General features: G+C 45.6%; 1 protein-coding gene across 12 annotated transcripts in view; it reads right to left on the bottom strand.

Moving 5' to 3' along the window:
• Positions 1–26,907, bottom strand: part of Rbp6 (RNA-binding protein 6) — a 792,696-nt gene that overhangs the window by 23,245 nt on the left and 742,544 nt on the right. For 2 of the 12 annotated variants that reach the window (XM_076819584.1, XM_076819585.1), the window contains exon 12: positions 10,771–10,842. The exons of the other annotated variants lie outside the window; for them this stretch is intronic. In XM_076819584.1, coding sequence (XP_076675699.1) covers positions 10,771–10,842 — 72 coding nt within the window. The remainder of the gene's footprint in view (positions 1–10,770; positions 10,843–26,907) is intronic. 12 annotated transcript variants of the gene reach the window in all.

Raw genomic sequence — 26,907 nt, 5'->3', positions numbered from 1 at the left:
CACGCTTTTCCGCGAAACAAACAGAAGGCCTTCGTCGGTGCATTACGCCAGTCGGGGAGAGGGAGGCGTTTAGCCGCAGAATCAAAGGGAAAAAATATCGCACAAGGGATCCCGGGGTAAATGGTTTAAAGTCGCGCGAAAAGGCGGTCCATCGAAACGTTGCTGCGCCCGGAAAAAGCGGCTTCGGAAGCGGGAGTAAAATGGACAGGGACGGGGCGTAAAGACGGGAAACGAGAACAGAGGATGCACGCCAGTGAATTGTAATCACTGTTGGGAACCGTGTAAAGCGAGGGCGGAGGCGTGCACGAAGGTTGACTCGAAATTTCTGTGGGCTTGTAAAGATCGATGGGGAGCTGGGGCGAATCGTCGCCGAGGGTTGGCGAACGGCAGCGGAGAAATAAATTGCTGATTTGAAGAAGGCGAAGGGTTTAGAAGCGCGCAGCGTTCATGGAAGTGGGTACAAAATATCGATCTAATGTAGGGCTTACAGCGAGCACTGTGTACTCCTAATTCCTTTGATTCTAACCGGTAGATCCATACACTGGGGGTAGGTTTTAAAACGGTAGGCTTTAGGAATTTAGAACGGGCATAGGAAAGGATCGATGAAAGTAGCTAAAAGTTTCTATAGAACATAAAGTGTTACGAAACGTCGCTACAGCGAGCTCTATATTAATTGGGTTAGCGTTACCGAGTGCGGAGTTTGTAATAAATGGTTAGCGAGTAGTTTGCAGCAGCTAAATGAAACATTGAACTTAAAGAAAGCTTAAAGTCAGCCAAGTTTCGTGGGAACGGAAGAGGAAACAGTAAACAGACATTCCACAGTACCGCGACAATTCAACAGCACAGTCACCTTAAGACATCGAAGTCTTCCGAACTCTCTCGTATCTGATATGACAGATGATACGAGCTTTGAATTCATCGAGATCACCAAGAAACATGGCAGACAGAGGAAACGTATCCGTTTGGGGCGCAAGGTTAACACAGAAGGGAAGAAACCACGCTCGAGCGGTGTGAAAACGGGGAGCATTTAGAGAGTGGGATCTCGTTTCAGAGACTGTAACCAGCGGGACTGATAACGCGATAGCGTGAGAGGGTGAACGGATCATAAATCGCGGATCGACGTGATTTGTATGGGGTATCACGCAGCTTAATGGTGTGGCTTGTCTCTATCGGGCTCGGCGGGGCTCGAACCGGAAGCTTCGAGCCGGTGCAGCTCTACAGGGGAATATTCGCCGCGTTTCTCTATCGCGTGACGATTTACGTGACTTCGTATCTTTTTGTCCTCCCCTGTGTTCCGGCCTGTAAATGGAAATACTGTGGTTAGAATGCATCGATTACACGGAAAAACGTTCGTCGCTGGATTACGAACGCTCAAGGAAGCAGGGCACACCGGAAACAATAAGAAACGAACGGCGGATGTCCCGCTAGAATTTTCGTCCTCGACCGGGACACTGTGTTCCAGGCAAATGCGATCCACGAAAATTCGAGCCTCGATTCGATTAACCGATAGTGGCCTGGACGTTGCGCTTGGAGCGCGGAATACGATACATCGCTGATCGTAAGTCTCAGACCTCAGAGAATCGAAAACGATTCGTTTTATGAAAATTCTGTACTTCGCATTCGAGGCCGGCTTCGGTGCTCTCTGGTTCTATCTTTCACTGAGGATTTAGAGGTGTCCACTATCGAAACAAACGCGGCCCGAAACGTGACCGCGTCTCCGCGCGCCTAGATATCCCAGCTTTACAGTAGTATGCTCCGTGATGTGTCAGACACGACGGTGTCTCGGGCTCGCGATCGGTAACCCGCCTATCCAGCCGCGATAAGAAGAGCACATCGAACTTAATACAAATACACGAACAATGGAACCTCGCCCGCCAACTCTGAGACAGGGGACACGGGCATAAAGAACGAAATCGGAGCGCTGTCAGCCGGAGTGACGAATGAACCGGAAAACCTTGCCCGTGGACGTTTATCGGACGTCTCGTCGAAAAGAAAAGGGGGCCGCGCGCGTCGGGGACGAGTGAGCCAGTCCCTGGATTTCGCTTGCATGGGTATCGATGAGTGCCTCGAGGGCACCGGTTATATCTCGGCCAAAAAATGATGGCGCGTGGCGAAGAAGAAGCCATTCGAGCCGCAGCTGCGCCGTCCACGTGCACGGGGGCCCCTCGAAACCGATGTGAAATTCTTCTAGAGGCGAGGTTCGATCGTTCACGACGGAACGACGGACGCATAAAGATCTAGGCCAAGAGTTCATCTATTTCGAGTGTATCTCCAGCTGACGTAGATACGATTGAGTGTCCGGATAAGGGGGTTTGCGCTGCAAAATCCACTGGCGGGATATGAAATATCGGGTGGGGCAAGGAAATTGTGACATCGCGACAGGAGAATGATTTCACTGTTCGCCGGCCAACGTCGCGGCGACTCCCGACGGCCCGGGCAATTAATTCCTCGGATCCATTTTAATGCTGACTTCGAGTGAATCCGGGCACCGGGTATAAATTGAAATAACTCCTGGTGCCTCGGATGCTATTTTGTATGGAATCGGGTTGCGTCTTCCGGAAAATCGACGGCGGCAAAGCGATGGTGTCCCGATTTGATTAATGGGAACAAGCTTCGGGGGCTGAGAAATTAAAATTGACATGCTGCGGGCAGATTGGAATATTCACTCCAGCAATTTCAAGCCATCAAGCATCGCTTCTTTTGGGGAGTATTGAAATAACGAGTAATCAGCGCGGAACGAACTGCACGGGTGTCCAGGAAAACCGATGAAAATGAGCTTTCAAGTGAACAGAATTAATAGCGGTACGTTGGCAGAGGTTGTGCCAATTCCTTCGTTTCATGCGCGATGTAAAAATCGAATATAAATGTTAAAGCCCTGGAAAATTTAAATCAAACATACTGTCGTGTCGGCCAGGTATCCTGGGAGAACGAGACTGCTCGTAGATCGATATGTTGCCTTGGGATTCTACGAACGGGCAATAAAACACACGTGTGCTTCTAACAGAATACTTGGACGTACGTATTACCCGTGTGCATAGCGTTTGCGCGAGCATCGATTCGTTGCCTTCGAAGGGGGATTGGGTATCGGATGATATACTCTGCGATACTGATAAAATACTTCTTTCTAAAATATTAGTTACACACTGGAGGATAAAATAAGCGTCGTTCGTACGGCAAGCGAGAGGAGGATAAATGTGGTTTACCAAGCGATAAGAGGGAAGAATAACGTTCGGGTTAACGAAAGTTCCGCGCGACGTGTGCGATATTTTTAAAAAAAATTTTTAGCGCCACTCGAAGGAAGGTAGATCGTTTCGAAAGGACGAACCTTGACAGAGAGGCGTTTAAAGTGCGCTTATCGCGTTCGAGCGTAACGCAAGCTTCTTTTGAAGCGCGCAGCGATCGCGACTCGATGGTATTCGTGTAGCGTGAAAGCATCCCTGGTGCCCGGGAGAAGCTCAAGCGTACAGAGGTCTGATGAAGCAACACACTGGACGAATCACGGTGCCCGATCAACAGTGGGACGTCGGCGGTTAAAGTTGATTATAATCAGCGGGGCTGGTTAGTTGGCTGTGCCGCCCCTCGCGCAGCGACGAGGGCGCGAAGCGTCAACAAAGGAAACACTTTAAACATGGTTAAATCTGCACATCCTAAACTACACACACGTAATCCAATGACAAATATCGATAAATAACACTGTGAACCTTCAGCGGTATGTAATAGGCGTGTAATTATTGTGAAAGTATAAGAAACTCGTTCGCCCAGCGACGAAACTCTCTAAACTACGTACGCGCCAAAAGAGTGTCTCACTCGGCTATCAACTAAATTAGCGTTCTAACACTAGTGTCAAGTAAACTCCAACGGTTATATTAAACAGTGACAACGGTCGATAATGTGACGGGTATTAAGTAAGTACTGGTATATCAAAAAGAATACTATTCGCAGATACACAGCGGGTGGTCAGTACAATGAAAAGGATAGATATGTTAATGTACATATACGTGTTACGAAAGATACGGACAGTTAAATCTGCGGATATACACACGACACACAAAAGAAAGGTATCACACTCCCATACTATCTACGCACTAATCTACTGTTCTATGAAAATTGGTCTATGAACTATGGACCGGCGATTCGAAAGGCAGCGGGCTGAACGCCACCGCAGCCTTCGGACTCGCCTCCATCGTACTACTATTGTCTATAACCATTTAATCAAACTGAGACGACACTTAAAACTTCTCTTCCAACGGATAAAGATACTGTTTACGGTCGGTCGACGTGTTCTATTTCAGAACGAAACTCTGACTATAGCCTAAACACCGCCAAGGCTGCCAACTGCTCTTGTTTCCGTCACTCTAGCCGCGCGCCGTTAGAATCCGCCGGCCGCTCGGGGCTTGGGGCGTGAAAGATCATAGGAGCGCGCGTAAGAAACGTTGGCAATCCCAGCATGTAACTAAGATTAATTACTGTAAACGTTAAATTACAAAAGTCAAGTTGACAACGAATCTTGCTACTGACTGCTTCTAACCAGAGACTATTCAGATCCGTTCAGCTCGATTTCTCTAAGTTGTCTACGGTTTCGCGCCACCACGGGAGGGCTATTCGCGACGATCCGATAAGCGCTTCTTGCTGCAGATACGCGCTAGGAGCGACGGTGAAGTTCGCCCGATTATCGTCCTGGACAGAATCGCTGGCGATCACCCCCGTGGTGGCTGGACTAGGTTTCATTACTATGAATAATGTATAATAATAAAAAACCACTTTATATACGACGACGTTTCTAAGAGACAGTAGGTTTTAGGTAGATGGTAGATTACTCGCCCCTAGGTGACTGCTTCTTCAAGGTAGTCTTCGTCATCGGTCTCAGCAAGGGTCCTGGCCCAGACGTCTCCCCCTTCCTCTTTTTTGCGATTACTCGACTCAAATTTAATCGCGTCTCGCGCGGTACAAGGGTGACCCATAGCCGGTGCAAAGCGGCGAATCGAAGGGGAACGCGTGGGAGTCTCGAGGCGACAGCAAGAGGCCAAAGAGTGCGCGAGACGAAAACGCGAACGACTCCGGGGGAAGTGAAGCAAAGTGTACGCGTGTCGAGGCTCTAAGCTCGCGTGCACTAACCAGAACACTGTTCAACATGGCGCCGAGGGACTCGAGAGCGAAGCGAGTTTACCAATGTTCAATGATCAGCACTCTCGTCGGGCTATGGGTCGCACGGTCGACTCGAAAAGCGTTTACTTTGGCCGCGAGCCGATTTCAGTTTTCACTAGAACTACGGACATCGAAGCCTGGACGCATGCAACTCTTTCCGACCGGATGCCTCCGTTGGGCAATGATCGCGCGACGAGAGTCGGGAGCAGGCCCGCGGCTCAGTACAGGCCCATACCTTCTCTCCTCCGCCGACGGGGAATCCTTTCCGCGCTGTCCGACGGAAAGGATTCGGGGCCTTCTCGCTTCCATGCTACACACGTTCGCTTTTTATTACACAGACGTCCGTCGGCGTGTCCACGCCGTTTCCCCAAATCAGACAGGTCTAAAGACGTTAGGCTAAGTTCTAGTGAAAACTAATGCAGCGGTTAGGCTTTGTTACTCATACGAATAATAGAAACTGGAAGTCTTGGAAGTAATCTATTTACTATGAGCTAGGCAGTCATCCAACATCAGTACGAGATACGGGATTTAAGTAGATATATATATATATAGATATGTATGTAGATATGTATATAGTATACATGTTAGTTAAAAAATCTCTCGTTACCATTACTTCTGGGCTATTCTAGGCACTATGGAGACGAGTACGACACGTAAAAGTAGAATATAGGAAGAATACTGTTTAATGGAGACTCTTACGCTACGTTTGTTATTTATAAGACAGTTATCTCTCTCACGTACTTGACATATCGAAGTATTACGACTCTGTTAACGTTCTAATCACTATGGCGTTGATTTAATGAAATTTTAAGCATTCCTTGCACTGGCGCCCAGTTCCAACGAGGACGGCGTGTACAACAACGGTGGGAAGGAGCAGTTAAGTTCGCGAGGCTAGGCGGCTGTAGGAAGTGAGTACTGAAGACAGGTTAATTTTCTGCGTGAGAACTGGCCTTCGCAGTGGAAGCGTCAGTTAATAGGCAGACCTGCCGCGACACTGAGGAATATCGAAGAAGCTGAAGCAAGCACGTGAATTGGAAAATGGTTCAGTAGAATCTTATTTGAAAAACACGTGAGTACTAAAAGCGACGAATAAAAAATCATTGGTGACTCATAAATGTATTCTTAGTGAAATGGCTACTTAGGTAACTGTGTACCGAATTAGTCGTCCCCTTAATGCATCAGAAACAAGTGAAGTATGCCTTTCAAATAATAAACAGGGAACTGATTAAAGTGGTATTCCAATTACTATTATCAAATCAATCTTAAGTCATCAGTCCTAGTCGTTATTAATCATTCAAGTAAGATTTCACTGAAACTCGATTTCAGAGTACATTATTTCTTCGTGTCAGAAGAATAATTCGAGTAACACGCAAGCGCGAAGTAATACGATTAACAATTCGAAATATGTCTGAATAATAAAATCGGAATAATAATTTATTCGGGGAACGTCGAACTCCGCCGCGCAGAGATCCACGAGAAGGAAGCCAACCTCCGCCAGGAAGTTTCCCAAGAATCTCGTAGCAATTCGAGTAAACAGAAGTCGCCTCGAGAAACAGAAATGCATTACGCGCACCATGAACGAGGTCAGACAGGGGAAAAGATTGAAAAGAGTCAACGAAAAGTAATTCAAAGTTCCCGACGCACCGATGAAATCGTTCGTGGCGGCCACCCCTTAAATCGCTTCTTCGATACTTATCCCCGTCGCTCAATCTACTGCTCTCGCAGCAAATCTACTAATTACACCAACAAAATTACCGACTTCTCTATTCATTTCGCTTTCTCAAGTGAAAATTCTCGAATTTCCCGGTGATCAACTGCATCAATGTTTATATTTCTCGCGCGACATTTCATCCCTTTCAACCTGCCATTCTTCTAACAGATTCCGCATTTTATTGTACAGAGTGTTTTGTTATTAAAGGGATCTGCGTTAAGATTGTACTCAGGGCTAGAGAAGGATAGGAAATTATAAATTCCTACAAATACGTCTAATTATTGAGTCGCAACTGTTATCACATAATTTTCGTGACAGACGCTTGATTCATGAGCTTAATAAAACACTAATTGATAGCACTCGAATACTCCAGCACCATTCCCAAGAATATTGCGAATATATTTGAAGGAAACTTGAAATTTTTGCATCCTGTAAAAGGATCTATGATTCATCTATTTGCATCCAGATGGAAGTTGGTCATAAATTTGCGGAAATTCTTCCTGCTTTGTCACAGTGCCGAATCCAATATTAAAACAAGCCCCAACAGTCATGTAACACCCTGTACATATAGTTGTTGCTTTTAATCGACGACGGAACGCGTCGGAGGCGTCGCGCGTTATTATTCGAGCGAATCCGTGCCAGTGAAAAACACCCAGACCGGCGAACCCCTCAGCGAATTAAATTCCGTCCGACTGCGCGTAAAATATGTGTTTTTCCTTCGGCGAGAACGACGAGAGCACGGAAAACACCAGCATCTCGCCGCATCCACCGATGGGATCGAATCGAAAATGATTATTTTTCGGCCGGTATCGATTCGTTCCCAGGAACGTTTTACGCGACGATAATATACGACGGCGTTTCCGTGCTCAGCTTCTCGCGTAAATCAGCCAGATGGTCATTTCATCGGTGTGATCCAGTCGCGTGAGAAAAAAAAAAATGGCACAGCTCGGCTTCCTTTCTACGGTTCTTCTTCTTTCGTACCTCCTTCGGTTTCTCAGACTTTCGAGCTGGCGAGACGGCAAGGTGTCTGTGCATTTCCGGTTTGATTCGTCAAAAGAACGAAAGATCTTAGACACGCGTCCTTTTTTGCTGGTTTCTGATTAATTTCTGCCCCGTTTGCTTCTCGTGGCCGACGCCGGGGATGGAATCTTATTCGAATGATGGAAGGAACATGGAGACGGTAGTGACTTGGTAAAAAATAGATAGGGTAAACCAACCAGTAATTGACCGCATACCAGTGAATTAGGCAAAGAAATGTCAATTATAAATTTAAACGTTGTTATACGTTTATAAGTGGAGTGTACTTTTAATATCCTATATTTTTAGTTACGCGTATTAAGCAAATATTAATAAGTACAATTCTTATTAAAAGTATGCGGTCATTTACTGGGCTTCTACACGTTTTGCATTTTATAATTTTTTTTAAATTACGATAAGAATAAGTAATTATTTTTATAGAAATTTCAAGAGAAATAAATTTAAATGCAATTTCAACAGTCGTTTTGTTGTTATACATAAACATATTCAAGTATTAATCTGAAAGGTCCATAGATTCAACAATTCGGTCGTTCACTGGTTGGTTTACCCTATTTATTCGGCTGAACAGTTATTTCGATTACTTTGAATATTGATCTGGAGAGTGCACGAAGTGAGTCTCTGGGCAAGCACAAATTATATAAATTTTTATACCAATAGAAATGTGTAGGTTGATTAGAAATAAAGTATTACATCCATCACTAATTTAATGCAAACAATAACTTGTCATTCGAATAAGATTCTTGCCTGATTACAAAATGATCAACCGTGACGTGGATAGTAATGGCTGACAGTCAAACACGACTGTGTATAACAATCGATGAAATCAAAGTCGAGTAAGACCGCAAATAAAAATTCAATTGGATAACGTCCCAACTTTGATTTTTGCAAACGCTATTTTCTCCCATTTTTGTATTCATGAATATTTTGTCGAATCTCGTCACGTGGCCGGATATCCTGTCAGCCTCGCTGACGAAATGGTTACAGGCGAAACAACGAACAAACGGATGCACAACTAAAATACGGCGTTCTGTCTCCTAAGCATTCCATAAGAATATATATGTGTGTATATATATATATAACAATATATGTACCAAAAACTCCTACCAATTCAATATAAACACTATTCGGCAACAATGCTCGAACTATGGGTACCTAAGACAACTAATTGGCAACAACGACTCGTATCCAATTAATTAAGAACAAGTAACGTATCATGTGTAAGGTGTGTCCAGCTTGACGTGTGCATATGTAGGTGAACCGATGTTATCAGGAAACCGTAAACATTGGTACGAATTTATGATTGGAACGGTATTCGTAAATGATTGCGGTAGATGTCTAAACGATGAGTATAATTTAGCGTACAATACGCATGCACTTTGTACGGTCGACCGATGGTTAAATTGGATCATTAATTTTCGGTGAATTCGCGATTGGAATAAAGTTCGGGACTTTTTCTACTATTCGAGTGAAATTACAGGATGTGCTAGTAGCACCGAAATGCGTATACTTAGACAAGAACTGAATTTTAAGGGGGCACTCTAGTGTAACTGTCCGTTTTTCAACGCAATCTTCGGGAATTTATTTAACAAAAACTATAAGTTTACATCATCTGGCGTTTTGCCTGCGTATTAAGGTATGTTTGAAGTAATACTCAGAATTTTTTCGAACTTTTTTATCGCACATATACACGGATACAGTCGCTAACGCAAACTTCTTTAAAAAATAAATCTTTCCCGACAGGCGTTGGTGTGGGAACTGTTCTAGTCATCCAAAAAGGAATAACTAAGGTTTATTTTCTTTATTATGTTTGTCGTTATGGTTGGAACCACAGAGGCCCCCTAACAATAAAAATTTGCGCTATGTCAGCATTTCGAAAAAAAATGTTCGATTTTTGCTGATAAATTTAGCTGTTTTCGTTCTGTAGAATTGATTTTATACAAGATAGAAACTCGTTCGCAGTTCCAACCATAGCGACAAACATAATAAAGAAAACGAACCTTAGTGTTTCCATTTTGGATGACTAGAACAGTTCCCACACCAGCGCCCGTCGGAAAAGAATTTTTTTGAAGAAGCTCGCGCCACCGACAATATCTGCGATAAAAAAGTTCAAAAAAAATCTGAGTATTACTTCAAACATACCTTAATACGCAGGCAAAACGCCAGCTAGTATAAACTTATATTTTTCGTTAAATAAATTCCCGAAGATGGCGTTGAAAAGCGGACAGTTACACTAGAGTGCCCCCTTAAGTTCCAAGAGGACACGAAAAGGTAATCCGAAATACTAAATCGTTTTATTCACGAAACTGCTTAACCGACGCGCTAATTGAAATATAAATTCCGCACACTCGTATTAATTACCGAACAATAGGCTGCATTGATGGCTCTGGCATTTCATCCACGTTATTTTCATACAGAACAAAAGAGAACGTCGCTATAATTTCATCCAGGCTAATTATCTATTTACTACCACAAACAACCGATCTCCTATTGTACTTGGAGAATCCCCGTATCGATCGTGCGACAATGTGGCTCTCGGGCAGCGAAACACAAGATACAATTTTATTCTATTCCGAGATTTCGGTATGAAAACAGTAATTATTTAACGGATGTTCGTGGCGGTATTTCGAATACGCGTCGGTGGCTGCTGTCTTGTAAATCGCGACGCGACGGTGACGATGGAAAAACGAAAGGACACGGAGAAAGGAAAAATACGTGTACTAAGCGCGAATGTGTGTGCGTGCGTGTGCGTGGGTGTCTATGTTTGTGTACGTGGAATTTGGGTACGTACTACGTACTACGGATTACGATTACCGTCAACACGAGCGAGAACACGAGAACTTGGTGGAACAACCTGGCACTTTGGGGTTGAAGCTTACCGGTGCAACCCCCGCTGGGGCTCACGGACACTCGGCCCACCCTTGGCCCCAGTGCGCGGTACACGACCGCTCCTACCCAACAACAGACATCACCGATCTTATATTATGCACACTTTTCCCCAGGACATCGCGATTATAGAAGTTTAACGGGCATAAGGTTAATAGTAACGCTAGGTTTCGTGGGAGTTACTGCGCTCTGCTGCTGGATTAAGCCCCATAGGAGGCACACGTTTTGCCACGCGTCGCGTCACAATATTTATCGTCTTTGCTTAGACTTCTGTGGTAGGAAGTAATAGCGATCGTATTTCCTTAGAGGTTTCTCACATGCGACACTTTTGTGGTCCGCGATTGATATTTCGGATAGGTTTATTGTTTTGGTGATGATAGAAGAATATGGTAATTGTGCGAATGTATTTGAGATGTTAAAATAGTTCTGAGCAACAAAGGTGTCTGAATGTGAGAAGGCTTTTAGTGGAAAGTTGCAAAAATTTTGAAGAATTGTAAAGAGGTGATTTGTAATCGTTAGAGGTCTAACCCTTCGTTGACACTCTGGGTGTGAGCCACCCATAAGCTGATTTTGACGCTCTGTACCTTCTATATGCAAAATAAATAGTTTTCTTTCCAAAGACGACGTACAAACTATTTTTTCTCTCAAAGTATTATATCCCAACTACAACTCTGTAGATTTTTAGATTCTAATATTGATGTTTGTAAAAGTTACAATTTTTAAAAGATTTTCTTCGCTTTTTTCGACGTGTGGTAATCTAGATTTTTTTTACAAAAACTGCGATCAAATTTCAATCAAAACACTATTGGAATACATTCTAGATACCTTGAAATTGATCCATGATTTTTTCCATAATAATTGGATTCTTTAGATGAGAATGGCAGTCGTTCGAAAATTGCTCTGGGTGTGAGCCACCCAGGTATGTCAAAATTGATCGGAAAAGTAGGCGTGTCAACGAAGGGTTAAAGAAACCAATTGCTTAATTAATTTCTACACGGACTTTACTTGGAAGAGTGCATTAATTACGTTTGATAACGATAATGCAGCTGAAATATTAGATAAGTTTCGTGATTTGATATGTTTTATGTCAAGAACGAGGCAAAACTCGGCAACACAGCTCTTCCATTAACGAGCACTTAAATCATAATTCTAATTAAACAGATGCGAGTAACGTGATATTTGATATCCTTACGAACGCGCTTAACCCAGCATCGCAAGTTTCGAGTACGTCCTAGAAAATGCAAGTCAAAGTTGCTCGTTGCCTTCAACTTTCCTCGTTGCGCACCAGTGATACCAGAACAGCACTCGTTCAAAAGTACACAATTACATGATTTATCTCCTCTTTTTAATGCCAGAATGTAATCCAATTTCGCCAGAAGGATGCGGCGAGATGAAAACTGACAGATAGTGGAAAAATGTGAGGATACCTCAATTGCTTCAAGAAAGAAGCGTACCGATCAGATGATACCTAGCTCATAGTAACTCGAACTGAAAAGCATTGTCCCATACTGGAAGAAAGACATAGACGTTTATCGTCAGTGAACGAAAATCTCGTAATCTAATAAATATTCATTCAAATCGAAATACCAATAAATTCAATCCAAATCGTTGGAAAATCCTTTCTTTCACTATGAAGACGCTCATGGATATGCTTTCTACCTTTCAACGTCATCCGTTTGCGTGGTAGTTTTTATTTATTACAGACATTCATTATTTATAATCCTTAATTATTATAATAATAGAGCTTCAGCGAATCGTTACATTGTGTGTCGTTAATATGTACGCACGTGTAAATAAACTTGTTCCTCTCCTCGTTTTGCTTCAACGCAGATGAAGAGATTGATATCTCTGATGGACAATTAGCTGTTACGTTCTTTCTTTCATATTTTTTTTTCTTTTCTTTTTCTACCGAGTGCCCATTTGGAACGTTTACAAAACTCTCGTTGACTGTGGATTTCCTCTTATTATTATTCGTTTCTCGTCTTATCGTTGGTGTTTTTTAATAAATTGCCCGAACCCTGGTAGGAGATGGTCTCGGAAATTCTCGGATGGTCTCGCCGTCTTTTACAAATATCCTCTTTCCAAGGCGCATCGTCGTTAGAGCTCACAGGGTTTCAAAGAAGAAGTTTTACCGGTTTTTCCTTTTTCACTTTTAAAAAATTTACACGAAGAACGACATATACGTATACGTATAATATACATAGAACTCTCTCACCTGCCAATGAGTCGAATATTATCAGTAAGCATGGGTAAGAAAACTTGAAGTGACTTCCTGAGAGAACATTGCGTGCGAGATACCATTCGTCTCCTCGCGGCGATGACAGAAGGTAAACTAGATTTAGAAAGGAAAGCATCCGAGCAGCCGTAACGAGCGTTAAAATATATATACAATATACATCATTTCGATGAAAGCAACGGCGATAAAGATTTTCGATAGGCGAGGATTAAAATTTATCGAGTAAAATCAGTATCAAATCACTCTCCCTTCCCTTGGCGGGGGATGGACACGTCTGTCGGAATCACCGAGCGAACCGACCGTTCGCTACTAACAGAAAGACCAATGGCGAATAGAAACCGATCCGCGCAACGTATTCGTATTCGCGATTAATTATCGTGCGATCCCCATAAATATTTCAACATCATGGACGGTATAATGTTTCGAACGTTTCCCCAATTCACCAACTTATTGTGACGACAGCGACGCGTGTGTCTTCAAGTGTTCTTACGGATGCCAGTGCCGCCGGGCACTGCGTATAATCTCGCAAACGATTCGGTGAGCGCGAAACGCGGACGATCAAACGGGATCTCCGGATCGGGCAACGTATTATAGAAACCCACGCGCGATCACAGCGGTATAACAACAATCTTACGAGTAGCAACAATCGGACCATAGCTCGATAACGTTAACCGCGTCGCTTCCGTGTACGCCGCCACCGGAGACGTGGGGCCGTTTTCTGGCATCTGTTCTCCTCGCCCCCGGGCCAAGAGGCGATCGTTAGAATCCACCGGGGGAATCGAAAATCAAGCAATCAAGGCCGTAAGATCTCGCGCAGTGATCGAGGCGAACAAATTTCTCTTGTCCTCTGATCGTTGAAAATTGGATGGGGACGGTGACGTTAACGCGAGCGAACTATAGCCACGCATAAAAGTATCAATAATATTGTTTAAGCATCGTGTCTTTAACATATGTATAAGCTCAGGACAGATGTGTCTTCTCTTTGGCGTCAGCTTATATTCAACCAGCGACTCAATGTCCCTCTCTCAACCCCTCGCTCTCTCTCTCTCTCTCTCTCTCTCTCTTTCTCTCCCCCTCTGTCTCACAGATGGTTCGCGCCATGTTCTCGTTCGAGGCACGTCGCTGGTTTCGTCGACGAAATTATAATTCATGCAAAAACGAGCGTTAAACCTGATGATTCGCTCCTCTCGTGAATCTTCGCTTCCTCTTAATGTATCGGTACGAGGACGTGTCGCGTCCTTTTCTTCGTTCCGTGCACGCAACTTGAATCGTGCCCACGTAATTATTCGTCACTAACGCGGTCTCGTGGCTCGCGATCCCATCGAGATCCGCGAATCCTCTATCTTTCGTTTCTCGTTCGTTAACGACGACTCGAAAACGCAATAGAAATCGGATCACAGCTTTCGCGAACGCATGCTACGTTACAACGGGGGGAGGGGATTGGATTATTGGGGGGCGGGAGGGTTGTGGGGGTGTAAAGTATTCGGGAAGAACGATCGGAAAAGCAAGGCTGAAAGAGAACTCGCGACGCGCTGAATCGAATTACATAATTACATTTAGTAATGAATCCTTGCTATTGATTATTCATTGTCCAATTAACGGTCACGGCTAGTCACAGTTATTTTCGAAAATGTTTGCTTCGGGCTATTTAGAATTCTTTGGAATGGTGGGACAATAGATCCCCCGGGCTTCCCTAGGATTGAGATCCAGCCTTAATTACTAACGTGTGCCTGTTTCCGAGTGAGCGATCGCTTAAATATTCAAGCTCGCGGTGTCTTTTCTCGCGCAATGTTTAATACTTGTTGGAGGAGGAATACTGAAGATTTGAGCGCAATAATAATGGGATGTTTGAAAGCCAATGTTAGTAATTAAGATGCGAAGGAGATGAATTTCTTAAAGACAGTGAGGTTCAGATGCGTCTATTTTTTTAATCGTACCTTGCTTCGACGTTTCGTTTCAAATATTCGGCAGAAAGGTGGCCGAGGATGGAGATCGGGGACATCGAACAGGAGTAAAGGAAGGTAAAACGGGAGAACGATACAGAAAGCACGATTATTCTCGTTTCGAACGGCTTTCCATTTTTTTTTTTTTTTTTGGGTGGGGGGCAGTTTGCTTCGGTGCAGTAATCTCTTCTACGAGGGTCGGTATTCTCTTTCTTACGTTCTTTACTCTCGCCTAACTTAGCGGATGCCTTACTCTACGTTTAGCAATATGTAATTTGCTCTGGATAAGAGATAGCGGTATCGCAACGTCAGCATCCTGCCAATTCTCTTTTATTCAAGAAATCACTTCAATCTAGACCTACACCTAGGCAGAAAATGACGCTAGGTGAAATCAATCGGCAGCATTCTAGGCCTCGGTAACACTGACTTCGATTTAAATTGAAATTCTGCGAACTACGAAAACGAAAGGCTCTTGCATAATCCCACTTGTACCGTTGACACCTATCCTGCGATTAGAAACCCCGATGTGCTTCGTTAACTCTATAGGAACTTAAATGCTTTTCGTCCAACATCCCTTAACGTGTCATCAATACTTTACAACCGACCGGAGGATGTGCGATCTGATATCCCGCGCGCAAAGAATCGCGCGCGTCGCGTGCTTGCAAAAAGACAACGCGGTAAATCGTGGTCGGGTTCGTTTTCAGAATTTCTAGCAGCACCAGGCAACGATCGCGATCGGGAGCCTCGATCGGTCTAAGAGCGACGAGAGATCGGCGATCAGGCAGCGGCAGGATGCTTCAGCTTGAACACCCGGGAACGCCTATATCGTTATTTATCTATACGACCTACGCTAAGTGTTTTCGATTAAAGTGTTTTAGCTTAGAGATTACATAGAACGTGACTACATCTCAACCACTACGAAGATCAAACGTCTACTAGAGAGAAACACGTGTTAAACTTTTTCCAGACTGACGGGGATGAAGAAGAGGGTAGCAATCCTCCAAGGGTGGCAGCAGACAGGGAAAAAGATGGTGCGCGACCAGTCTCGATTTCGGGACGGGGAAAAGAGACAGCAAGAATGGTACGGTTTGGCGAGGGGGAGGGATCGGGGGGGGGGGGGGTGGGTGGGGGAGGGAGAGGCATCGTAATTGTAAAAGTTAATTGCAACCCGGGCACAATTGCCCTCGTAAATTGGCAGTTCTTCGCAAGAGTGTCTACCCCCGAACTCTGGCGATTCACCTACTGCTTTGTACGTTACCGAACGAACTTGTCTTTCACTTCGTTACCTTCCCTCCCCCTCAAAAGGCGCATGCACAATATAACGAAGGGGGCAAGAATGACGACAGCTTTCTCTCTCTTTTTTTTCGCGTTGATCGTTGACGTTTTTTTTTTTCTTTTTTTTACTTCGACGGGGATTTTCTTGGCTATCGGTTTTGGCTGGCTGGCGATGCTGGGCGTGTCATCGTTCGCGTTAGAAAGACGGGCGACTGTTTCTACTTCGAACTGCCGCCGGTTTGTCCAGATGTCGCTTGAATATTTTAGAATAGATAGCGTTTCCGCAAGTTCTGAATTGATTCGAAGCATTTGGGATTCTGTGATCTGGCGTCAAAGTGTTGCGTCCGATTGGCATCTGGCAAGTGAGGATTGTTTCAGAGACACGGTTCTGCGACCGTAGGAACGGACGGACACGCACAGCCTCGCCATTGGGCATCCTAGATTCGGACGTGCGTTCATCTCTGTACTCTTTTTCCGTATCCTCGTTATGGTTTCCTCTCGAAGCGACGGTATTCAGGAGTACACAGTAATCTACCTAATTCTACTGGTAAGTAGAGAGAGAAGAAGAAGTTCCTGATGAAAATGGAAGAGCAGAGGGAAAGAGAGAAGGTGGTCGGGGTTGGTCGGCAAGCGCCAAGACGCTCGCCTTGTTCTCGCCTCTCCCCATCGATTTCCCTCTGTTCCCTCCGTTCTCGTCTTGTTTCTGGTTCGGTGTTCACGTGTTTTACCCGTTTTCTTTCCACGCACGGACTTTCCTCCGTTCCTGTCTGTTCGAACGTGAAACGTTTTACCGCCCCGCTTCCGCGGCGAGAGCGGCGCTGCGCGCTTTCGCAACTGATCTTTTTCCCCTTCGCGTCGCAGGCCATTCTCGTGTTTCCATGGTGTGTAACGTGTGACGTGTTCGCCCGCTTATCAGCGCGTCGTACGCGTCTGTGTTGTGATCGTGTGGATAGACGATGGTGTACGTGTGTGTGTGTGTGTGTCGCGTGCGTGTGCTGCGTGCGCGTGTCGTTACTCATTCGATATCTCGCGTCTTAAACAGTACCTAATGGAATGGGGGTAGAGGCAGGCGACGCTTTGCTTGACGAAGGACCACAGAGTTTGCCAGCCATGCGTCTGTGAACATTTTCGTAACTGCCGGTCAAGAGATTCACGTGAGAGGAGGGTGTGATTTTTGTCGGTCGGTTTATTCCGAATCGACTGCGCGGATAATCAGAGCGATTAGGGGGGACTCAGTGATTCAGTTGCCCAGCGTTGGGGAAGCTTCGCTGCGAATTTCATTCTGGCTACATCGGGAGAACTGTAGATAATCCTCTAACGTTCTGATTGGGGAAATCTGCTCGTTTCCGCGCGGCAGACTCGTAAACGCTTTCCCAACACTGTTCTCGCAGATGAACCGTGACACATCGATACGCAGAAGCGCGATAACCTCGGGGGAACTTTTCAACGTCGCGGGTACATCGCCTCTGCGTAAGACTAAGGTGGCCGTAATGCCTGCACGGTGGAAACGTAGACAATCGACACGCGATAATCGAAGCTTCTTGGAATACTCGAGGGGCGCGGAGGGTTGGGTGTGGGCGGAAATCGAGGACTTCGCGTATCGATTTGTCACGACGTCCCATCGATCGGGGGATGCTCGTGTTTCTTGCAAACAGATACTGATAGAAACGAAAAAGCTTCATGGGGCCAGACAATGGCGGTCGTTCCGACCGATTGTCGGGCGTATTTGAAAGCGTGGCCGTGGCCAATCACGAATGAACAAAGGCCAGCTTGTCAGTCAAATCGGTTCTTTGTAATTAGAGGCGCCGCGGTATCGCGTTGTTTTGCGATGACAATGATTGTTCGACATCCGAAACACCGTACGAATTTACAAAAAAACAGAGACACAGATAAAAGAGAGTATCAGCGATCCTGTTCCCGATGTACAAAGAAAAAAGTAATCAGACAGACTGATTTGCCGAATAACGCCGCGTTGTTGTAAGTAGCGATAGTTAAGAATTATTTATTAGTGGCGGTTGATCGTTATCGTAGAAATCAATGATATTCGATCGACAATTTATGTACGATCTGTATCTCAACAAATATGAACAACGTTAATTTACATACTTCCCTTTGTATATTTATATATATATATATATTTATATATTTATATTTATATGTATATAATTCTTTTTCTTATATATAGATAATCGTATATATATATATTTTTATGTATATATATATATATGTATATTTTCGCGCGTGTATGCCTGGGCCTGTGCGTGGAAAGTGCTCACTTAAGTTTCATTGAGTTACTGACGTACCATTGCATGAAATTCTGGAAAGACACTTAATAAAGGAGACAAAAAATGGGAAATACAGAAACGGACATTGACACGTAAGTAGGGAATACAATCCCGGCATCCCGGCTGTTTTTTGGATTCCAAAAATCCCGGGATTTGATATAACTAATCCTGAGAATTTTGGGATTTTTTAAAATTGTGAGTTACTTTATGAATACCTGAAAAAATATATAAATAAACAGAATAAATGAACATAGTCATTCCATAATAATAAGGACAATAATAATAAAGATTTATTTAAATAATAATGTTAAGTCGCAAAATCTTCATAATGGTTTACTGACATTATCTACTTATTGAGACGTTATTATTCATCATTGTTCTACTGTTTTATCATGAAAAATGATTTTAGCTTATGCTTCAGACTAATAAATCATTTTAATTACTGAAAATTTCTATTACCCAATTCCCGGGGTTAGTCCCGGAATCCCGAGATAGACATTAAAAAATCGAAAGATTGTATTCCCTACACGTAAGACACTAAATATTACACGTCATAGAAAAATATCAGTAGAAATGATAACTAAATAATACCTCAATGATAACTCAAATACTTATACTTGGAGCAGAACCAACTGGTCACTCTTTTAACAGTCAATCACACCAAGCACAACCACTACTTCCAAATAATTTCAACTCCCCTATTTGTACTCCATGTCTCCTTGCTCCATCCAAGAGAAAGAGATCTTCTCCAAAGGATGGTGAATCTACGTCGCGAAGACAGCCTCTTAATATACTCGAGCCACCACTTAGTTCTATCCCAACTATAACCCACTCCACCCAACAGAATAAACTCTCTTAATCCAATCAATAAATTACACCATCTAAAGCTACCAAATGAAATTCGTTTCTCTAAAACCAATATCGTACAGCCAATTTCCTCAATCTTAACGGATTGTGAGGCACCCCACGCACCCACGCATGCATCTGCACGCGTCCACGAGTAACCGCATTAACGCGCGTATGTACACGGTGGTCCGAAAGCGGCGGCGCGTTCCTCTTCGCGAGTATCGAATACACCATGAAAGAGGACGCTTCCCGCCCTCCGACCGCCCTCGTGTATACGTATCTATGCATCTCGAGCGCATTTGTACCGAGCACGTACGTAGGCGAGATTCCATTCGTCCCGAGAAGCGAGCAGCACGCGCTTTCAAGCGCGCGCGAACGATGACAACGCGAAATCCTTGACGCGCGCTAAGCCCCCGAATACTCGGGATTCTTTGACGCGACGTCGAGATTTCCTTTGAGCCACGACGCGTGGCTTCGCCGCCTCGTGCCAGCGAAATATATGTACAACAGCGTCGGTGTGTATGGTACAAGTGGTAGGGCGCGCAACCCTTGAGAAACGCGCACGGGGAGCGCAAAGTCTAACGTCGCCGGAGAATAGAAGCGGACTGGGTACGCGAGATTACAAGCTAGCACGGGAAACAGAGATTATGGGGAGTCGTGGGCCACGTCGAGAAGCGACGACGTTGATTAGGGCTGTTTCAGATGCAAACGTTATTCGGGGAATGCTTCGAATGACACTCTCGAATTTCCACTTGCTTCTGCAGGATGGTAGCATAAGAATTTCTGCTGAAATCTGTGTAAAATGATGGGGGCAGATACTCATCAAGTTTTAATATGCAAGTGGTTTGAATAATGTGTCTGGAAGTACCTGTTCTAAGAAAGGATGAGGCGGGGCAAGTAGTTCTAGTCAACGGTTAATGAGACGCGAGGCATGGAAGTGCACTGCGTTTATAGAAACTCTGCTACTGTTTAAAATTTTGTCACGTTACGTTGAGAATTAAAGACCGACGTTCTCAATCTTTGAATTCGGTGTTTCTTAAGTTTGTAATTTTAACAGCATTAATAGATGCCTTAAAGAACATTATCTTTAACGACTCATATCTTTAAAATTATTGAGTATCTACACTCGACGTTTTACATACAGCAACAGGGACTTGTGTTTTACCATTCTGTAAAAACAGGTGGAAATTGAAAGAAGAATCTTCGAAAAATCTTCTTGCCAGTGGCTGACGATTGGCTGGGATATATCCACACAACACAGACAACAGCGTTTCGAGAAGAAGGCGGAAAAATGTACACAACATACGAATATAATCCCAATTCCACGCGCAAGCCACAAAATAATTTGATCCGGAAGACCCTCAGGGTAGGCTGATTTCTGGAAGGGAGTATCAATGCAGTTTCTCGCATCCTTATATCGAAATTGCTCCTAGCTACTTCGACAGTGACTACGAACACGAACCCATCGGGCAGCGACGAACAACGGCGCACCAAAATGGAGGTGAAGAAATCAGTGAAAACATTTTAAAATGACAAAACTAAAGAGCACCATAAAGGAAACTAACAAAAGAAAGAAGAACAAACTGATAACAATTCATCGTTACCTAATCCCTGTACATTTAAACGAACTAAAGCCACTGATTCTTAAATGATAAGACATCCGAGAATCAACCTTGCCAAGCGCAGCTTAACTTCGGCGATCTTACGAGGACCTGTGCATTCCGCGTGGCGTAGCCATTAACGAACGTCACGTACGGACCATGAAATTTTGGCGCGAAATCTGAGCAGCAGTCAACCGACTAGTTCGCGTCGTCCGACGACGAAAAGAGCCTCCGTCGCTGATGGGAGAAAGAGAGGAAAAAGAGGTTACGATTGTTACGAGCAGGCCGCTAGGCAGCCCGAGGGGTTGATACGAACGCTGGGGTTTGGGGCGCCACAATAACACCCGAGACCACCCCTCCGACACCCGTTCCCTTCTTGCGCGCCATCCATGGTAACGGTAACCGACGATTTATTGCGTGGCGCAACGAGCGCGCACGGTAACACGTTACGGTAATGACTGTGAAATACGACGGTGCACCTCTCCAGCCCGTTCCAACCCCCCGGCACCAACCCCTTTGCTCGCCCGATGCCCCGGCAGGCTTGCACACACCACGACACCTACCCCCCCGATGAAAAGGACGGGACTCGGATTGAGCGTGTGCACGCGTACGACGTGCACGCGCGTGCAGCGCGTACACCAATCGTACGTCGGATTGATGTATGCGCGTGGAAATATCGCTGGGTTGAAAGAGTACTTTCAGAGAACCCCCATCGATCGCGCACTCGCGGGCTAGTCTATATCGCGGCTGCTACGACGAAATGCGCGACCTGACGGATGATAAATAATAACAGGCGGGTGGAAATGTCAATCCGAAGGCAGCTGGGAAGATACCAGCGGTCGGAGGAACTTGAAATTTGAATTGCTTGTTGATTCTGGACGTTCAGCGAATTTTATCGGGCTACGCTGTTGGAGATATAATAATCTTCGAATCTGTCGAGTTGTAGTTGATCAGGTGAACTTCGTGACAGCAGTGTTCGACGAAGATTAAATGTATTTTGAATGCGGAGGTTGGAAATGTTTGCCGAACTGTGTAACTTGAATTTGAAAGGGCGTAAGGTGTACTGATAAACAGTTACGAATCGTTATTCAACGCAGAATGTCGTGTTTATTCGACGAAACACAACGGCCATTAATTTGCTGCCCGCTGAAAGTGGAAATTTCAATTAGCCCGAAGATTATAAGAATTAGGTTAATACGTATTTAAAATTGAAACCGATTTACTCCGGATTTAATCAACTCTCGACGTTTCCCTCGCGTAGCAAGATCCAATGAATATTCACCCGGCAGAGTGAATACGGGATAGTACCGCGCAATGAAACCCAGAATTGTCATGACTCGACACACTGTTCGCAAAATTACTCGACCGAGGTTCACTCGGAAATGTAGGATCCTCCGAAAGGACGACAATTATTTTGACAACGCGGTCCAAACAATAAATAATGTTTACGCCCGCAACGTTGCATATACACATCGCATTCATTCAAGGAATATTCACATTCCCGCTATTTTTTATCACGGAAACTAAAGCGACACCGTGGAATTTCGCGTGACGGAAAATCAGTCACGTTTGATATTTAATCTCGATAGAAACGGAAAGGAGCAGACAAGAGGAACACTTAAAATCTCAAATCCTTCGTTAAAATTCGCCAAAGATGCGACTAGTATCCGTGACACGTCTTGCTTCGTATGCAAAAGTGTCAGGAAGCGGAATGGGAGCTCGTTATCACGAACAGGTTCGAAGAAGAAATGGGTGAGAATCACATGTCACGTTATTATAAGGGCAGAGTAGGAAGCAGCGAGTGTCAAAGAGGAGCGAAGTTTGCTACGTTCCACCAGCCACCGAGGAAGAATTGATTTATCTATTTGCTCCGCGAGTCTCTCGCTCCCTCACTCGATCTACGAAATTACGATTCACACAGCCTGCTAACATTCCCGTCGTCAAGGAACAGACACAACGACGACGTCGGTCTAAAGAACCCGCATTGCCTCTCGCCGTTCCCTTTCACTCACCCAGTCGTCCCCAAAAAATAATCACGCTCCGTTTATAAAGCACGCACCCTGTCTTCCTTCGCCCCGTCCTACGCGTCTCCCCTGACACCGTGAATTCTCGTGCACACGCTCTCAGACACATCGCGCTTTTTAACATCCTTCTCGTGCCCCGCCTCGACTCTCGGTATCGAGGTCTTTGCGCGGCTCCTGCTCATTGTTCGGGAATGATTCTGTACTCCGCGGAGAAGCTGTGCAGCGACGTGTCTCCAGCCGATAGGGGCGGTAGTCCCAAGGCACCTGAAAGTACCACCGTTCCCCTAAGTCCCTAGGCCCCGCTGGGCCCCTCGCGGTTTTATTCCTCTTAACAGACCGTGCTCCGTCTCTCTCTCGCGCAATCTCCGTTTTCCTCTCTTTTGCCCCGGGGTTTCTGCGGTTAGACAGGCGATCGCAATGTATTCCCTCGTTCCCCCTCGTTAGCACGAGTTATCAGAGCTACCGAGACGGTTATCAGGCGGCGCGCTAAGGCGATACACGCGCCAGATGCGGCTGGCGCGTCGTAACGGAGAAACTGCGAGTACGGTGCCCCATGTGCTTGTTCGTTGGGAATTGATAATAATCGTACGAACCCGTACTCGCGAATCGTTAACGCGGCGAGAGAAATGTAATGGTTTCGTTCGCGGCAGCTACCCTCTCGTCGAGGCAACCTTATCCTCGCGTCGCTGAATTAGAGAGAGCTTTCCGAGCGTCTTCGAGGGGTGACGTCGATGTCGTTAAACTCGTGGTACCTTTGCGAGACGGGTGACTAGGTGCGCGGAATATGTAATCGTCGCGTTATTGCGGGGAAGCATGGTTTTCTTTCGCTAGACTTATGTGTGCAGTGAGAAGAAGACGTGCTGGGAAGAAGTCTGAGGTACAACGTGATTTCCTACGTATAATAATACCTACTTTGGTTACTTCGTTAGTGTTAATGACAAGGCTATGTAACGCTACGTGGATTTCAATCGACACAGAACAGTGTAACAATTCAATTATCATCCAGCTCAATGTTTACCACCAATGGCCTCCTTCTCTACCGAATCACGCTTGAACTTTAATTGCGGGGTTAAAAGGAAGAGTTGACGATGCACAACGCGGAGATCTACCAGTCCAGGACGAGAGTACCTTTCTCCGTGCAAGTGCCACATCGCCCAATGTACCCTTTACATTCAAATCCCCCTTTGAGAGAACTAGCCGACGTATAAACAGAGAATCTATTTCTCCCTTGTTACGGAAGAAATCTTTTTATCTCTCCTCGAGCGAGGATACCGACGCTCCACGAATCGTCTCGACTGAATAAACGCCATTCAGATAGCGAGCAATTTCACGCGAAATCACTAACGCCTCCCCCGGAAAGAGATACATTTTCCTTCTCTCGGCACGTCCACGGGTACTAGCTTCTCTGCACAGTCCAAAGGGAATCTCTCTCACGGAATGTAAATCCGAGCCGGTTCGATCTCACGACGTGGGGAATATCCGGGCTCCTCTGGCCGAGGAAATTCGTTGGCGCGCGGTCGCGCGTCGGGCCCCGACCCTCGCGACGGGAGGGTGGCTTAACCCGACGAATGTTTTTCGGACATTGGGGAGTGTACGGACGGCTTCAAGGCGGGAAGGATTTTCGTTTCACGGTGATCAATCATCGTGGCTTGATATATCCCCGTCTCCGTCTACCACCGCCATGCCTCGTGAACCATAACGCGGTGTAAGAGAAAAGCACGGGGGGAAAGGCGAGGTGGCGTGTGTCTGTGTGCGTGCCACCCCACCTCCGCCGCCCTCGGCCGCACAGGGCGAAGTTATTCAGATGCGTTAAATAGCGGGCGGCGAGGGAAATTGGAAGCGATTCCGGGAAGCATCGACGCCGGGTCCCCGGAGGAAAGTAAAGCGCCGGCAAGCTTCTCCTTTTCGGGGCGGGTCGGAAAAAGGGAAACGGGGAAACGAGGACACGGAATTTGTTCCGAAGGGATGAGCAAACGTCCGAAAAACATTGTGCATTATTTATGAGTTCTCTTTCTGCCCGTCCACGGGAATTCTTCTACGGATCGATGCGCGCGGGGGGAGGCGGGAAAAAGCGCGACGTCGATTCTCCATCGACTCGGAAACGTATCGAAGCACGGCCGTGCGTTCGCCTCCAAGTATCGCACTCTGCTCGAGAGTTCGGTGCTCGTGTCCCTTTCTATCTTATCGTTAATTCACGTCCAGCCGACTTGCATGGGACACCTGTCGCAGTTTGTCCGCTACCATCGACGTTCTACGTTACTCTTTCGCTACGTTTCGTGCCATGCTTGCACACAGAGCAGCGGCATCGCGAGTTCAGGGGGCAAGGGGACACGAGTCTTTTTTCCCTCGGAATTTCTTCTTCCCGGGGTGATTGTGCAGAGAACGAAGAGAGGTTGACAAGAGACATAGAGAGAGAGAGAGAGAGAGATAGTCTGCGAAGAGAGACAAGCTAGGCAGAGAAATGACCAGAAATGGACAATAGAGAAGGGGAACAAATGGGCTAGTAAGACGTGTAAGAGCAAGGGCTGAGCGGCAAACAGAGGGCAAGGGTGAAGTTACAGGATCGAAAGAAGCTTCTACTGAAACTAGTGTTACGTCTGCGAAAGCCTGCCACAGGGGACGTGATTAGTGCGCTGTATCTCTCTGTTTCCACGTGGATCGACTTCGACGCGGCCGTTCTTTTCGAGCGTTCGTTTCGACGCAACGCCACTGACTAATCTGCACTTGCTCGACGTAAAACGATAACACTGTACAACGTAAGAATAAGTAATAAACCAGAAACACAAAACTTAAACGTGAAACGAAGTGAACCGAAGAGAGATGATTGTTGCGGAGCTTAAGGGACCCTTCCGCGACGCGTCTACCGCGAGCCAATCGAAGCTAACAGTGAGAGTATAACTCCGCGGGTGAAACTCACTCCGATGGTCGTATATATGTATAACGACACGGGCCCTGCAACTCCATTTTGGTCTTCTTCGTCCGTCATGGACCGCGGATTTTCATTTCGAGCTCGAATCCAACGTGAAGGGCGCTTGACCCCGAAAACTTTGCCCGCAACTACCTCCAATCAACCGTTTCGATTTGGATCAGCCGATACCGAGCCGTGGATGCGTTCATTTTCGAAACGTTTCCTATTAATTGCTCCAGTGTACATGTGTGCATGTATATCTATGCGTGCAGGGTCAACCGCGGCGCGGTTCCCTCGCATATCGTTCGCAATCGATACTCGCCCTCCCGGTGGTCCAGCCCTCCCCCCCCTCCCCCCTCCCCACACCCCCCCCCGTGCCCAATATTAACAATGACATTTTACCCCGTTCCGCGAGCGTGCGATTAATTTTAAATTACGATCGACTTAATGGGCCAACGATTTAAATATATCCCGGGGAAATTGGAGAACAGCTTTGACCTCGCGCGGGTTCGATGGCGATCACTTGGCGTGAATTCCGACGGACTTCTCGCGCGTAATAATGCAGGCTGGTGTAACAAACTGGTTAATATTAATTAATGTCGAAGGCTTATTTGGTGTGTGAATTTTGCATCGAGATTTTTTATTTTTTTAATTCGATATATTCGTTGATTTGATAACAGTCTGCGAGGTACGTTTCCATTAGATGGAATCTGTCGATTGGATTCGATGGGTGTTTTAACGATTCGTACGAAGGACGCGATGGAAATTGATTAATCGAGGGGAGGGAATAATGCTGAACAGTTTCGAATCGCAAAGCCACGATGTTTGGAAAGAAAATTCCGTACCACCGGGGTTCTGCTTTGTATTGATAGTTGAAGGCACGCAACCTACTATCGAGCGAAGTAAGAAACACAGGGTTGATTTAACGGCGTAACTTTTCCCCATACATCAACCCTTCATTATCTTGTCCTAGTTCGCTGAATTGAGTCTTTTTTTTATCTACAGTTTTACA

This window comes from Andrena cerasifolii, chromosome 9 (assembly GCF_050908995.1).
Source record: "Andrena cerasifolii isolate SP2316 chromosome 9, iyAndCera1_principal, whole genome shotgun sequence".
Classification (NCBI taxonomy): domain Eukaryota; kingdom Metazoa; phylum Arthropoda; class Insecta; order Hymenoptera; family Andrenidae; genus Andrena; species Andrena cerasifolii.
Note: the sequence above shows the minus strand (reverse complement) of the source record. Positions and strands in the feature narration are given on the sequence as shown.